At 39.2% G+C, this 16923-nt stretch overlaps 1 protein-coding gene across 1 annotated transcript in view; it reads left to right on the top strand.

Moving 5' to 3' along the window:
- LOC140994098 (collagen alpha-1(XIV) chain-like) overlaps positions 1-16923 on the top strand; it is a 179583-nt gene that overhangs the window by 5771 nt on the left and 156889 nt on the right. Inside the window, exons 2-4 of the mRNA XM_073463674.1 lie at positions 1295-1411; positions 10794-10937; positions 12447-12530. Coding sequence (XP_073319775.1) covers positions 1295-1411; positions 10794-10937; positions 12447-12530 — 345 coding nt within the window. The remainder of the gene's footprint in view (positions 1-1294; positions 1412-10793; positions 10938-12446; positions 12531-16923) is intronic.

Here is a 16923-nt window from a genome sequence, read left to right as displayed (position 1 = left end):
ACTGACACAGTGTTGTTGACTTTTCTGAGGGTTTATGCACAGGTTGAGGTCATTGTAAAATGTATCTGGAAATCGTGCAGCTCAGTGGATCTAGTCACTCTGTGTTGTACATCTAAACACTCCTGCTGAGGACAGGAGAGGAATAGTAAACAGATGCTATTCCAGCGCCTTTCCCTTTGGTGCCCTTTGTTCTTTCTCTCCTTGCAGTTAAAAGGAAGTCGCATTCACCTTTTTCTCATCCTCTTCTTACCCCTGACGACAGTTTGAAGGCACAGAGACGCAGAAGGAAAAGAAAGGAAAGAAAATGAGATCAGAACTAGGAGGGATCATCTAGAAAGGGAAAGACAGAGGGACAGATGAGGTGATGGAGATGGAGAGAGAATGTAAGCTTGAGAAAATTAATACAAGGGAAGGATACACAGAGAAAAGTGGGGGGTAGGCCTCTAGGGCTGACTGGGCCAACAACTAATCAGGATGAGAGGCAGGGGCGTCGCTTTGATGCCGACGGTGAGTGGAACACAGAAGAAACCTGTCGTATCCCCACAGAGACGAGCACAATACAAGCTGGTCGATACATGAGGAAGATGAAAATGAGGATGAGGAGGAGAATGGGACTTTGCTTTTTAATGTGACATCTGTGCAAGCTAATCTCTCTGATGTGTATCCTCCCGCTTGGATGAGATACAATTATCCCTCTCTATTTTTCTCCTTTCCTAACTGTTAAAAAACACAGATGGAGCGGCTGCCTGTATGCCACCATAACTCTGGAGGGAGTTCAGTCTAACTCAACTCAGTCACAGTTTTGTTTTGTGCTCAACGGATGAACGACCTCGCAGAAGTAAAACAGAAGGAGAGCAAAATCTGTGAAACCTGCAGTTCTGTTAAACATCCTGAGCAGGGATGCTGTTTGTGATGAGGAAAAATAGACGTTCTTATAACTTTTCATCTGTTAATAGCAGCATTTTGACACAACCTCTTCCGTTATTATGTGTAGTTGAAACACAAATCTAATCAATCAAAATTCTGAACCAGAGCAGTTTGAAGCAGTAAAATTATTCCTTTTATTATCAACTATTGACTGAACAGGATTGAACTCCATCCACTGTTATGAATGAAATCCACTAATACACACTGATGACAGCAGTTTTTTCTAATACTGAGATAAAGGTATTGGAGGAATGGATGATGCATGACAGGGATCTTTTATTCATTCATTCATCATTCACATATTTACAGCAATTTCAAACTGACAGTTATTGTGTAAAGCTGTTTCTTTTGTTGTTTCTCTGTCCAGTTTCACCGCCACGGCGATTTCGTGCCAAAATCCTGAGCACCAACAAGCTGCATGTGTCATGGAAAGAGCCGAAAGGAGCGTTTGAAAGCTACAAGGTCGTTTACACCACACTGCCAGGTAAGATCCAGCACCGATCTGAAGAAGTGCTCTTTATCATTCATACCTTTAAAGGTGCAATATGCAACAGTTTTAGTTTAAAAGATTCAAAATTGTACTAAAATAATCAACAGATGGTAAAGAAATTACAGTTTTGATGTCTTGTGTTGAAGAAATATCTACTGAAGTTAGCATGCTAGCCAGATAGCCCCGGGATGAAAACCTCTTTCTCCCAACGGCCCAAAGCTCCTGTGCTAGCAGTATAAACACCAACACTTCCCTGGTAGTCTGGTTAGCTGCACAACAAACTGAGCAAACAAGCTAACAGTAGCTACAGTCATGGATGTACAAAAAGAATACAGTTAGCAGCTGTTAGCAGTTCCTCTGCCCCTATTTGTTAGGAGTTTACATATTGCACCTTCAAGATGGAGGGAAGGCAGGTTCTGTTTCACTCCAGACTGTAAAATGCGAACAGATTTAGTTGTAATTTGGTGGACTGATTGCCTCCAGTGTGAGCCTCTGTTAGGATTTTTAGGACTTTGTCAGTTTCAGAATTGTTCAGAGCTGGTTGACTTTTTCTCTCTGTAGAACCCATTTGAGTTAAAGCTTGGTGTACCCTTGGAAATCTCATAACTAATTCAGAGTCTGCTCCGGTACAGTGGTACCTGGTGTTCACAGAGTTACCCACATTCACACCTGGAAGCTGAGCGGTACAGCGTCTGTGATGGATTTGTTGTTTAGTGCCTTGCTCAAGGGCTCCTCGCAGTAATTGCCACAGGATGAAGCATCATTAAAGCCAGCCTCATTAAAACAAGCCTTCATCAGTACTTGTAGTTAAAAGTGTTGTGTTGATGTGATGCCCGGACTACATGAAGGGATTTGTAGTAAAATGACACACAGGATGTAGGTTAATACAGTTTGTGTCAGTTCACAAATCATGTTAACTGTACGTTGTGTGTCTTTAGCGGGGAGGGCAAAAATGTTAGTTATGCGCAGAGGAGCACAGTAGTTGGACCTCTTCCCCTGAGGGAGAACAAATCAACCTTTTTATGTAGGCTTCACCTGCATGCTCGTTCATAATTCATTCTTGAGATAACGAGACACGTAACCACACAGAATGTGATATAACTAATACCAGGGCTGTTCAGGTGCCCACTGTGGAAACCTGTGGATGAATGGCAGCATGATTGACACCTTTTGATTTATTCAACAAGTTTGTGAAAATACATAACACCACTGAATGTTGTTGTTGGCTCAGCATGTTAATGTGGAGCTCAGCCGGGGTCGAGAGTAGAGATGGGTACTGGAACGTGGTATCACTTGAGCCCCGGGGCTAAATTATTAAACACCATTGTTGCGATGAGCTCCAACTTGAACAGTTCTTTTATCTGTACGTTTTAATGTTTTGGTTTCATTTATTTTCACGTTGTTGCAGCCTCAACTCAGTGTGGTAAAACCTTTTAGAGTAAAATGCCAATACTTTATCATTTCACCTGTTCAACAAGCATCAACATGCAAACAGGTAGAAAGTGATATTTTAATCAGCTGTTTCTGCGGTCTCATGCACCACTGCTGTTTTACACAAGCTTAGCACGTTAGCTCGGCTAATTGCAAACAGTTACAGACAAGCTGTGTACGTAAAACTGTTTGGCTTAGCCTGCTGTGCCATGGTATCTTAAAAATGTTGGCAAAGTCTTGTTAACTTTTCTGCCAGCGGTAACTGCTGGCAGTGAATCTCCTCAGCAGAGGGAGGAGGACTGAGACTGACTGATGTCTGTGTTCTTCATTCTTTCTAAACTTCACTTATTATTATGATGTCAGGATTATTATTTATTTTACTGACGTTTAAGGTTTGTTTCCACTGAGATATTATTGAGTTTATTAAGAATTTGCTGTTGTTAACATTACTGTGGCTACTCCAGAAACACTATAGTTATATTTAAAACATTTAATTTTATTCCTGTTCTGAATGTATCTTTTTTTTAAATTGTCTATTCTTTAAAAGCTAAATGGAAAAGGAAAGAAAAAGATGAACCGAACTGATAAGGGCTATCAAAAAGAGTAGTGTTGTCGATTGTCTAGAGCAGAGGTCCTTAATAGGCGGACCGTGGACATATAATTGATAAAATATTTAGAATTATTACATTTTGAGGAATCATTTCTGTTTTAAATGGTGCAACTTTTCCAGTCTTTATGGCACTGGTGTAGTGACTCCTGGAAACTAACAGACCAATTGCGTTGGTGTATGCATTGTAAATCATGTCACATGATGCAACGAGTGAGTAAGTCAGAGTCAGAAAAAAAAATTTCATGTTGTATGCACTAAAAAATAGAAAAGTCGACAACTAATACAGAGCCTTTAATCAAGAATGGACCCTTTCATGTTTTTTATTCCAATGAGCAGTTCAAAACCAGTCTGTCTCACTCCGAGACCGTGACGATTATTAAAAGCAGCAATGTGACGCACCACTAAGAGACGAAGCAGAAAACATACCAACTCAAATCTGAATTTAAGGGCACTGAAAATAAAAGCAAAACCAAATATGGTCCCAGCTTCACAGGTGCATGAGGCTGGCCTGACACTGCTCCAGCCCAGGTCTAAAATCCTGTCTTACTGGACAAGAGAAAGTGGGGGAGTGGGATATAAGAGGGAAAGAAAGACTGTTCAGTTGTTAAGAAGTGTTGAGATTCTTTTAAAGTTGGTTGAGACTATTAAGATGTGAAATGGAGTTAAAAATGAAGAAAAAGGGAAAATCAAAGTACTCTGTTCTTATTTTCTGTGAAATAGATTTTTACTGAACACTAAACCCATCATTAAGGCAGGATTTATTTGAAGGGCTAGCCTGTATGTGTCTTAGCCAGGTGAACGTAATAAACTGCTAACTGAGTGTAAACTGACACCACAACTCCTTGTAGGCTTTCACCATCACAGTCAGCTTTAATGCTTCGCCTCAGTGAGTTCAACCACGTAGAAACTTTATTATGGTTGGCTGCTGTTTGTCTGGATTCTTCACTAAACAACATAGACATTATGTTGATTATATTGTTTTAAGAAAATCATTCATAGATGGACTGTAATGATAGTTATAAGTGAGGGTAAATGTACATAGACAGTTGATAGTCTGCTCTGTGATTATCATCATAAGGGGTATTATTCAGTGTGAAAACTGTGGCCAAGTTTTTTATTGCAGTGAGTGAAAGCAGGTGCACTTCAGACGTATTTATTGTTTGTGGTTGTGATGCAAGGCCATAAGCTTTAATTTTGTCTCGTATTGTGATTATAGTGTGATTAATTTATAAAGTGTATCGTCAGGGGAGCTGTTATTGAATGTTTAGTGGAAACCTAACATTGTAATTATCCATTTCTTTTATGACCTTTTCACAACAACAGCAGTGTAATCAGAATATTTAACTTCCACCAGTTCAAATAGAAGGGTTTTGATGTAAGGAGAGAACTGACTTTACAGTTTCTTCCAACATGGCGTCAAAGAGTTGGAACTCTTTCTATGTCACTGAAATGCAAAGTAAAAACTCTATTGGAGACTGTTTTTTTAACATATAGACCACAACAGGTAGCAGCTGGAGATGACTGTGTTTGCTCCAAATATTTCCAGTGTTGTTGCTGGTTATTCTCCCCAAAATGTTCAGTGGGCTGTGACAGTTGCACCTAATGTTTTATTTTAATAATATAAAATCACTGGATTTCAAAGCCTGTGTGGTTCAATTTAACACTGCTCAGTTTCACTTCACAGTACTGACAGGTACATGGCAACACTTCCTCATGATTTAGGTTAATTTTAAGTGGTGCTCATTTGCATTTACAAGTTAAAAATGGATACAGAAAAAAGGCACAAAAGAGATGGTGTTGTGATAGTCCTGGTATGCTCGGGTCTTTATTGCACTCAGAGAAAATAGATACCGACATGAATTGCTGTGAAGAAGATCTAAACACATCTCCTTCGCCATTCCTCGCTATTTAATGTTATGATGCAATATTTCAGATAATCAGTCTGTCATCATCTTGATTTGCTACCGCCTCACAGGAATACTGTAGATTTGGTCTGTAGGCTGGAAAGACAGGTTTTTCTTATCACTTCTCTTCTTCCTTCAGTTCTTTCCTGTCTGTTCTGGAGAAACATGTCAGAGTGCAAAGAGATATTTTATTGCAGTTGGAAAGGGTGCAGCTGCATGTACTGCTGTAAAACTGTCCTTTACTTCTGTTACTGTCATGATGGAAAGCTTTAAGAATTCATTCTGTTAGGACTCGTTATTATAGCACAGTTAAAAGATTCCCAAAGTAAGTTGTAAGGCCCTGCGGGGATCCCTCAGTGGGTTTCTGGAGATATAGTTAAATTTCACTTTTATTTCACTCACCAGAAATGAGACACTCGGTACAATAAAGGAACATTACACTGTATAATAAAGGCGAGTTAAGACTGTTTTGATGGGAATTTCCTCACTGAGACTGAAAGAAAGACAGGGAGGAATGGTTTATCCTTAATTTATCCAGGCCTGTTTGCCGTGACTTTAAGTTAAAATCGGTGTTGATTTTAAATTTTGTTTTTTGCGAGCAAACATATTAAGTCATATGTCAGTCTCAGTAAAATGCATTGACTGTATCTGAAAGGTGTAAAATTATGAATTAATTTCTGATCTCAAAAAACATCTCTAAACATTTCTTAGTTTAAGACTGGCTTATTGACTTCTTCTTTTAATGGTGCAGTGCTTCGTACAGTATATGGCACATTACTGCTACCCTCTATCAATATGTATTAACGCCCTCAGTATTTAGCTAAAAATCTAAATCACACCCCGCCGTGTGCATGTGCACAAGCATTTACAGCATCACTAGTGGTCAAAAACAACACAGAGCAGGAGGTATTGAGGCTTTCAGAAAAGTGTCTTTTGGGGCATGTTGTCCTGATTGACAGGTGTCTCAACCTGATCAGTGCATCTCTACCACTGTCATATGTCAGTCTGATACCACAGTGAGCTATGGGAATGAGTTAAACTTTCAACTGATGTCTGTTGTGTGTGTTGTTGGTTCTGAAGCTGTCAGCTGACTGCATTACAAAACTCAGTTTCTAACCTTGTACAGTCAATAGAACTGAACAGAGACTTTTGATTTCTGAGCTTGTTTTGACTTCAAGGTTGTGTATTCACATTCCAACATGATATCAGGTGCGTAGGCCAAAAGCCGCTCTCAAGAGAAAAATGCACCAATACACTGAACAAATGCTGCCAGGAAAATGATTTATTAATTCAGAAATTATGTTTTAACAAAATGTAATCAGGTTAATTATTTACCATATTTACAGGACAAAATAATCTCTGTGCTGCAATCGAATGTTTGATCCCCTGAAAGAAAGAACATCTGAATACAATAATGTAGCAACAAAGTAAATAGAATGAACATAGCAGGCTACAGCTTACTGAGACAATTGGGATAGAGCTGTTTAAACATAGAGAAGACTGTTTCCATCGTAGAACCTGAGGGTTACATATTGACGTAATTGATCGGAGTCACACCTGGCTTGAATCTGGTAAAGTCTTTTCTTGCTGACAATGAATCATTTGTAAATAATTGAAAGTTTCAGTTGCTATTGAAAGTAAGAAATGATCTTTTTGGGAGCATCTATTTAGTTCGCTGACACAGTTTTTTATCTCATCCACAGAGGTTATGTTTTCACCTTTGTCCGTTTGTTGGTTGGTTTGTCAGCAGGATTACACAAGAAACTACTGACCGGACTTCCACAAAATTTTGAAGGAGGACGGGTCTTGGCCCAGAATAGACCCCCTTAACTTTTGGTTTGGATCCGGATAAATAGACAGATACAGGAATTCTTTCTCACTTCCTTTAACATTATTAGACGTTAGAGGTGTTTTCTGACATTTTTCGTTAATTTTTCAGGGAATAATGAATGGATCTTGATGCAAAAATCAGACATTTTTAAGTGGCTGGCATGAATCAGTGAGTACAATTTGATACAGATCCAATATATAAATCCAGATCTAGAGAATTTAAATATATTTTATTTGATATTGGATTGGGGTTGATTGAATTTAAGGGACTGTTTGGCCGAGTAATGTGCTCTGCTGAGTGTCATTCTCTTTTTGAGACATTGTTTACCATTATACTGACTTTAAATGTAGCATTTTACCAGAGATTCAGGCTCGAACCTCTTTATTTTTCTATTTACCTGCACTCTGCTGGATGCACCAGTCTCTTGTGGCCTGAAATTTGAAGGTGAAGTCAACCTCTGCTACAAGCGCTGCCTTCAGCCAGCGGCAGAGTAAACCTGTAGCTTTTGGTATTGCTTTGCCGTCTGTTTGATCACAGTAATGGAGAAAATGTCAGATAAGATGCAGTAAGCACAGGCAGCCGTCCCCTGACACTGCAAGGGAGAGTGGATGGAGGATGGATGGAGGGAATGACACAGGAATATAAAAAGAGGGAGATGCTAGAGGGCAGGATGAAAGACGGAGCTGGAGAGGCATGGAGAGAGTAAATGGAAAGAGGGATGCTGGATGTAGATAGATTGAAGGTAAAGCAGCGGGATTGTGACAGATCCACACAAAATCTGATCATCTGCAGCTCCTTTCAAATAATAAAAACATGTTGCTCTGGTTCACAGACGTTCAAGGTTTGCATCAGTGTAGAAAATAAGTTTTTCTTTATAAGGTTTTTCTGTATGAAGACAGTACCACAGGGAAGTCTCTCCCTTCTGCCACATCATTTAAATGCTTTTCAGTTCAACAGTAACAAGCACTTTATCCTCACATGTGCTCAAAAACTTTACTGTCTGTTTCATATTCGTACAGATATTTAAATTGGCTTGACATTTTCACCAAAGCACCATGGCCTCATTTCTGAGACATGCCCACACAGCTCGCTTTGCAACATGTTGCCTTTGGGTAGTGCTTCGTTTTAAAGAAAAGGAGAAAAAAGACTTTAAAAAGTGACTGGAAGTGCAGAGAAGGCTGCTTGTCTCCTGGGCCGACTGAGGGAGGTGAATGAGGGGGGTGATCATCTTCTTGCTGCAGGCCGGCGGTATCAGCACCAGTGTAATGAAGGTGGAAAAGCAGTGACGGAGCGGTAGATAATTTTCTTTATCAGCGCAGAGTTTTTGTAGAGCTCTGCTGGATTGTTCCATTGAGATTGTCTCTTATTTTCTGGTTGAAGTCATGACTCACCCTCTGTCATATGGAATGTGTGCATTTAAGTTTGTACTTCCAGAATGCAAAGACAAGCTATTTATTCTTTAATTTAGCTGTGCTGTATAAACATTTCTGAATTTTGATTATATAAGACTCTTTGTCATTAAAGAGTCAAAAGTGGAATTCCTGTTCTATAAAGTGGAAGAGCATGTTGGTTTTGTGCTGAAAGGCAGGAACAGATGGTGGAAGATAGATTTTTGAATCATTCATTTTGACATAAAGAAATTGGCTTTGACGACTGACAATTTAGGAAGATTTAATGATCCCAACTGGAACATTTGTTCTGCAGCAGCAGCAAAAGGAAAAGAACTGAGCAGGAGGCAAAATGACAAATTGAATTGAATCGCACCAAAAAGCAAATAAGGAATTTTTTTTTTCTTTCATCACAAACTCTTAAACTGATTTACATGCGATGATCTTGGACTGCTCAGTCAATATATGTGGACATGATAGACTCTCTCTCAAAGCCAGGAATTAGAAACCTACGCTTCTCAGTCAATCTGTAAACTGCTGACTTCTGCCAAACCTCCAGCGAAGCACATTTGGCAGGATTAGATTCTGAATACATATCTTTAATTTCATTGATTTATTAGGTTTTTATTTTTTGTTCATATTCTTGGTTATTACCTTTTCGTGGTTGTTCTTATTTGATTTCCCTCTGGTCTTTGCTGCTGAGATGAGCTGTCGTCACCTCAGGCATTAATAACCTTAATCTTTCCTCTGCTCAGCTTCTGATGCTGGAGGGTATGTTGGTTTTCTTTTCTGGGCAGTTGAAGCGATCATGTCACTTTCAAATACAGCTGAAGATTTTTTCACATATTTGGAAATAGTTGGAGGCTATTTGAGAATGCAGAGAGGAGAGAGTATGTACAGTTCACATGTATAATGACGATCCGGTACAATGGTTTGATGGACTGTTCAGTAACTGAAGGTCATTGATGACATCAGAAGCACCTTTATCAGAGCTTGATCTGCTGAAATCGTCCTTGAGCCCAACTTGTTCACACTCTAATAGATATACGTGTTCGAACAAGTTTGGGATGTAGTAAAGGACCCATGCACGTATAAGCCACTCAATACTAATATCACTGCAGTCAAATTTGTTAAAGTTCTCTCTCTCTGTCTTTCTCCCTCTCTCTCAGTTTTCCATCACTTGATAGTCTGTCTTTTCTTCGTATTGATCTTTGTGTTGTTGTTGCAGGCCAGGTGTTAAAAACACTTAATCCCAAAACATAATCCCAGTGTGGATTTCTCTCAGATTGATTTTTCTGTACAACAAAAGTCATTTGCTGAAGACCAACACAAGGAGTTCAGTCTGCAGGATTAATTGCTCCTTCAGGAATAAAAAGTTTTGTTGTTGCAGTCTTGCTTAAACAGGTGTTGCAAATGCCTGTATTAAATTACATGAACATAATTACACAGATATTACTGAAGTTATAATCCCTGCAAAGTGATTGTCACTTTTCAAATGACACCAGAAAATTACCTTGAAGCAGCTATTTGTAATTGCAAGGAGAAAGCTTTGTGTCTATGTGCTTCCAAAGATGTTTAAAGCAGAAGGTTAGTGTTCATTTTGTCTCTTTATTTTAAACAGCAAATCTTCTGATGAGACTAAAAGCAGCGATGAATGTTTCTTTTTAACATCCTTCCATCTTACTCTTCAGTGCCCAGAGCTCTTTTGTTGTTGAAAAACTATTTAAAAAACACATGACAAAGCAGTACTTTTGGACTAGGTGACACATTCCCTCATTACAGTCAGTTAGCAGGATGAATTCATTGTTGGTTTTGGTCTCTTCAGGGGTTTTTATTGATATTAAAAAAAAAGAAAAGCCAGCTTTGTCCTTTAAACAGTAAGTTAATACCAGGCTTTTTACTGCTCTGTCTGGTCAAAAGTTACAAGCCTGGGTGTGGTCCGGAGTACGCTCTGTTGTACCTGTAACCAAACCCAACAGTGATATCACAGGGTACCAGACATCACTGCAGCAGGGTCAGAAGTTACCAGATTTCCAAGCAGTGTTAAAGAGTCATTTTAAATGCTCAAACATGGCCTTTAAGAGAAGACACACTAGAAGAACAAATATAAACTTTCAGTCCGTTCCTTTGTTAGTGTCACCACAGAGAATCCCACAGACTGATTTGCTTCTTTTCTCTAATCATAAATGTTTGTTCTTCTACCCTGGAACAGATGGAGGGCAGAAGGAGGTTCAGGTTTCGAAGCAGGACTCAAAGCTGGTCATCGGGGACTTTGACCCCTTGAAAGAATACAACTTTAAGATATTTGCGGTCAGTGGACAACAGCAGAGCAAACCACTTCAGGCCAAACATGAAGGTAAGAGACTTTCAACCCTCAGTAATATGACTGATAAAATCTGATGAGTGATTAGCTGGGTGAGATTGAGGCTGCCAGTTGTTTTCAGAAATGCTCAGGCTGTCTTCAGGTTTGAGGTTTTTACAGAAGAAGCACTGTATGATTAAAAGTTGTTGTAAACGTAAAATTAACTGAACTGAAATGACCTGAGGTCACATTGAATCACACAGGAAAGAAAACTGCAACTGATCCAGTCTCTGTGTGACAACAAGCTGCACTTCAGGCTCCAATCAGTGAAGTCACAGCGGGTGTTTTCATCAGCTGTGATTGGCAGAATACCTGCTGTGACATCAATGATTGGGGTGTGGCCGAGAGAGCAATATGCTGGAAAGTTTGAACCTGGAGAGAGCAACACAGCAGTGCTTTCTGTAGTCTCTGCGTGTGTCTGCTCTGCCTTAATGTTGACCTCTGTTGTTCAGTGACACATCTGCTGTGTATTTGGCTAATGTTGTTTAAGCTCTGTGGTTGGTGGAGGATCGAGTGCAAGACAAGTCGAGCAAAGTAGGAAAGAATTCCAACAGCAACAACAACAGTACGCCTCAGCTCACTGCTGTGGTGTGAATACAGAAATATGCCAAGTGAGATGTTTACTTTGTTTCAGTCTCTCACAACCTGCTGATATTTATTTATCATACTGCGCTTCAGGAACACAGAAATATTACACACAGATCTTTTAAACAGGAGTTTTATTGCAGAAATCCACAGGTGCTGAGTGTTTTCTCCAGACATTTATTCAAGTCAGGGTGGAAAAGCCCTTTGACTGTGCTGACAAATGATTTGTTGTTGATGCACCACTGAGTGAAAAACACTGTAGCAGCTTGTATGAGATATAAATGTGGGTGATGATGTTTGGCATTTAAACAACTACAATCATTGCTGCTGTTGGTGCAGAATTGGATACTAAAAAACTTTCCACCGGTAGTAAAGTTTCAAGTCGAGGCGGGGCTGGTGTCATCAGTGATTGACTGATTATAACAAACAAATATTAAGGCTGTGTGCCAACATAAAATAATGAGTCTTCTCGAATATAAACAGAAACCATCAGTACTTATTCAGTGACATCCTCAGGCTCATCAGGACTTAAACTTTAATCACACTGTGTCTAATTGATCAAAGTAACGATGGTTTTGATGTTGTTTTTCCGTTCCTGCCACTTGGCTTGTTCCCCACATTAAAGCTTAAATACTCTCATATTGTCTGATTTGTTATCGTGGTTTAAAGTGTCTATTCTTGTCGATTCTATTCTCGTGATTTTAGCAATTTTTCATTATTTCTTTTGCCTTCCCTTAAAAGCTTGATAATGTCAGCCATTTTTGATCTGATCTGTTTTTCTTGTCTTGTTGTTTATTCTGTTCTGTTAGTTTATTAATTACTTGATAAACATACATCCAGGCAAAGTTACTTGTTTCCCTTCTCCTCTCCTCCCCATTCATTAATGTAGATTCTTGCATTATGTGTTATTTCTTCCAGCTCAGCGATCAGGCATCGCAATGGTTCAGTCTCAAAGGACACAAGATAGAGGTGTCACCGTGGAGAACAACGAGATCTCAGAAGGTAAGATCCACAGCAGGTTAACAGGAGGCAAGACAGGTGAACAGAAAGACTGAAATGGAAAAGATTGAGACATCCGTCTGTTGTGAGTCTCCGGTCGTCTGGATTCAAGACCCCTCCTGTGTCACAAGAGTAGAGGAAGAATGTTTTTGAATCACCACGTGAGGAAGACAACCTGCCACTCTTCAAGAGCAACTTAGAAAAGGAAAAATAAAAAAAATTTCCTCTAACAAAGAAGACTAAATCAGAGGAGACAGCGCTGTGGATGTCTACGCTCTCAGCTCACTTCTCCTGAATGCAGACACCTCTTTTTGTGACGAAATCTGAAGGTTTTCAAAGGATCAGTTTTAGTACTCTGACCTTTCTCAGACTGAGAAAAAAACAGTGCCACAACAAAACAAGGTAAGTGGAAGCTGAATAGGCCTGCGAGTTTTGTCACAGACGGCTGCTGTTGAGGAACGAACTTGATTCACCCTGCAAATCAAAGACAGCTTCTCCTGTTCTGTCAGTCCTTTTTGGAAACACTTCCATTTGATAATGTGTTATTATTACCGTCCTCTCACATTTGAAGAAGGAAGAAGGCCTGTGAATGTAATACTCCTGCCCTTACACAGCGATTATCATTGAGCCTCACTCCATAGAAAATGGATGGAAAGGAAATGAAATGCCACAAAAAACAGGAGTTGAAGCGAGAGGCTGCAACAATCAGGAAATGAGTGGAGAGACGAGTGTGGTAAACAAGCCTATTGTAATTTTGAAAGTGATTGTAGTGCCCATGCTGAGGTGGACAATCAGATCCCACAAGGAAAACACAGGAAACGAGGAAACAACTAGGTAAGCCGAAATCTCCTTACTGTGTGCCTCTCTTTCATATTACAAACCGCAGCAACACTGGACTGCACATGTATTTGTGGTAGATTCTGAAAGCTTTACAAAGGGTAGAGTTACAACGTTTTGGTTTCCTACAATAAAGGTGTTAATTTAGCGTTTTAGATCATTTTGTATATATGCCGTGTGTGCTGCTGTTGTATTCAAAGGTCTTTCCTATGTTTTGTTCCCCGTTGAATGTTTGGAGTGGTGGACAAAATATTGGAAACACTTTGCTATGATCATATTTTCATTTGCGTTTCCATCAAAGCTGAAAAGAATTCAATAAACATCTTGTTGAAAACAAGAGGACATTTACCTTGCTATGTTTTGTTGACAGAAACCTGATGTTGAGCCGTGTTCCTTTGCAGCTTTTAAAAGTGTGATGTGTCCCTTTGTGTGAGTGGTGTTGTGTTTTGAAGCCTTGAAATGGAGGAATGGTGTTAATGATGGTGCGAATGAAACTTTGGCAGACGGTTAGCCGCCGTCTCCAACCCAAATTACAGCTTCTGCTCTGAAATCCGTCACAATAGGATAAATACTCAGCAATTCAAATCTTTTTTTGGTATCTAAATCTACTTACTAGTGCATCTCAATCAGCCTCATCCCATCTTGTATATCTTTAACTGTAGTCACGTTTTTGTTGCGTGTGGTGTGTTTAGATTTCCTTTTGATAAAATTGTACACGTCAGTTTGTGTTTTTGTCTGTTCAGAATGAGAAAGAAAGAAAAAAAAACTACTTTTGCAGCAGAACTTGAGCTTTCTCCTCACTGCAAATCTCATTTCACTTTATCACCTCAGCACTTCTCACGTAATTACAGTCTGGATCCTCTAAATGGGGATTTTATTCTTCCCTCAGTAGTACCAGACCTTGCCAGGAGAGGTTTGGTGATTGGTGATTCTTTTTCCTCCAGACTGTAGAAACTTTACAAACCTTCACCGTCATGAATTTTCTCTGCTTCTACATGAAATTACTCTGATGTCCTGGGGTCGATTTAATCCTGTCCGAGGTTTCATGCAATTACCCAGTTTCTGACGTGGTATCTGAGCAATGTTACTAGTGTTGGAGAGTGGCCAGCATCAGACTCCAGATTTGATTAAACTTAATGCTCTCATTGGGGAGTTAGGGTGTTGCAACAGCAAACTTACATGTAAGATGATTAAAGAGGTGTTTCAGTTGTGAACACACATGGAGATTGATAAATAGTTAAGTTAAAATTAGTTAAACCTTTGACTATAAGCTCTCCAGTTCACATGCTGCAACTGCGATTCGATGGATTTTGGTGGTTCTTTAGGAAAGATAGCCAATCTGGACCAAGTTCAAGGGTGATGCATTTTTCTGTAGCAGCAGCGTTCAAAGGAAGGAATTACTTAATTTTTCTCATTCTTAATTCTTAATTAAACGTCCTTTCTTCATCCCTCACATTACATATACAGAGTGGAGACAGCTTCTTCTGTACGTTAACATTTTACTGATGTTCAAGATGTTCGAGTGACACTGAAAATGTGACAGATCTGATGTCAGCCATTTCTCTGTGAGAACGCTTACGGCTCGACAGATGATTTTAAAATGGGTGCTAGACTTCGCCGGCTGTGTTTGCACTTGCTGCTCAAGTCGAGTCAAAGCAGAGAGAATGATGGAAGACTAGAGTGAAGGAGGGAGGGAGGAGGTGGAGGAAGCCTTCAGTGAATCCAAAAGGATCTCATCCAAAACACTGAGATAATTACAGCTACGGCATCAATAAAAGTCCTTTTTTTGACTCTTTATTGCTGCTTGGGTGTAAGAAGATTACCTCTGCTGTTTCTTCTTTCTGAATCTGCCACTTCATGTCAGTCTTTAACAGTCTGATAACTATATTTTTAAAATATTATGTATGCATTTTCTGCAGACGGCACTCGGCACTTAAAATAAACAAACCGAAGGAAAGAGTTATTATTTTAGAAGTTACATTCACACATAATTGAAGGGCTTGACTTCTACCTCAAAAACCTGCATTTCTTCCTCAACTTCAATTGAGAATGTGGCTCGTTTTGTGCTGTTAGCAAACAGTCACATGAAGACAAATGTTACACATCAGGAAATGGCAAAAACTTTTATTAAGGTTGTTAGTCTGTGTTTGACATAAAAAACAATTGTAGATATATTGTTGGTTTAAATAAATGCACTTTTCAAAACAAAAGTACATTATCAGCAGTATTTTAAGTAATTAATTTTTTGTTTGAAAACAGCAGTTATAATGTGTTCATGTAAAAGTTAACTAGTGTACAATTATAGAGTGCAATGATTGGAAAATCCTTTTCCACCTATTTTCGGTTTCAAACACAATACAAAGACGAGATTTTTAATGTTCAAACTGAGAAACTTCATTGTTTTTTATAAATACACACTCATAATGAAGCAACACGCAAATAAGAACCACAGCGTCCCAAATTTTTTGGAATCACAGTTGCAGAACCTCTTATATAATTCACTCAGAGGTAAATCTAGTGTGAAAAAGTTTCCGTTTTCTGCTTATTTCTCGCTTATCTCCACTCTAGCTGTCTCCTCCATTTTAAGAGTTTCATATAAATATAAAGAAGTCCAGCAGCAGAAGCTGTCACTGCAGGTGGCAGGCCATTAGTGTGAGAGTCAGAGCGAGGTCTGACTGGGACCAACATAGTAACAGTTGGGGATGATTGTCAAAGATCCTGTGGTGTGTCATGTCGCCTGGCTCCTGCCTTGGTTCCGTCAGTGACAGTCGCATTTGGCCAAAGTGGCAAAAATCTCTTAATATTTCAGTGTGACTCAAGGAAGGAGGTAGGGACGAAGCAGAGAGAAAACTTCAAGTTTGAATCAAGTTTGTTCTGTATATTAAAAGTTTGCAAAGCCTAAAATTATGTATGCAAAATAAAAATTCTGATTAACGGACAGACAAAAAAGAGAACTTCTCACTTTCAAAAAATTTAATTATCTGATTCCAATCACTCAATATTTTGTCAGTAAGCAAGTCGACGGATCTTTTAAGCACTAGTTGCTTCATAGCTGGTGTTTGTGTTTATGTGTGCAAGTTGGGAACGACTCTCTGTACCCGTTAATACAAACACTAATGAGAAAGACTTTGCATTTATGTGCCGTCACATTTCTTCAAAGTTAATTAGATACACAGACTAAAGCTGACACTGATGCTCTGTTGCTTCCCTGTGATGGAAATTAAAAACTACATGATTCAAGATTACATTTTTACACCTGTAATTGGGACTGTTGATGGCACTTGAAAACACATTAGCACATGTTATGATTATCCAGCAGTGTGTAATGAGTGAAAGCTAGTTCACCCACAGATTCATCAGGTTTTAGTACAGAGGCACTGAACGAAGTGTCCTTTTTTCCCTCATCATCCAACCGTCAACTCGTTGAAGTCTTTGTTCTTTCTGTGCAAATTGTAGCTTCATTGGTCAGTTTTATAGTGCAGTCTTCTTAAAATCTTTTTACACAGTCGTTCAATATGTTCTTCTTTCTGGTCTTAAGACTACAGGCGTGTCAGACCTT

Source organism: Pagrus major, chromosome 3, assembly GCF_040436345.1.
Source record: "Pagrus major chromosome 3, Pma_NU_1.0".
Taxonomy (NCBI): domain Eukaryota; kingdom Metazoa; phylum Chordata; class Actinopteri; order Spariformes; family Sparidae; genus Pagrus; species Pagrus major.
The sequence above is the reverse complement of the archived record's forward strand: the minus strand, read 5'-3'. Positions and strand labels throughout refer to the sequence as shown.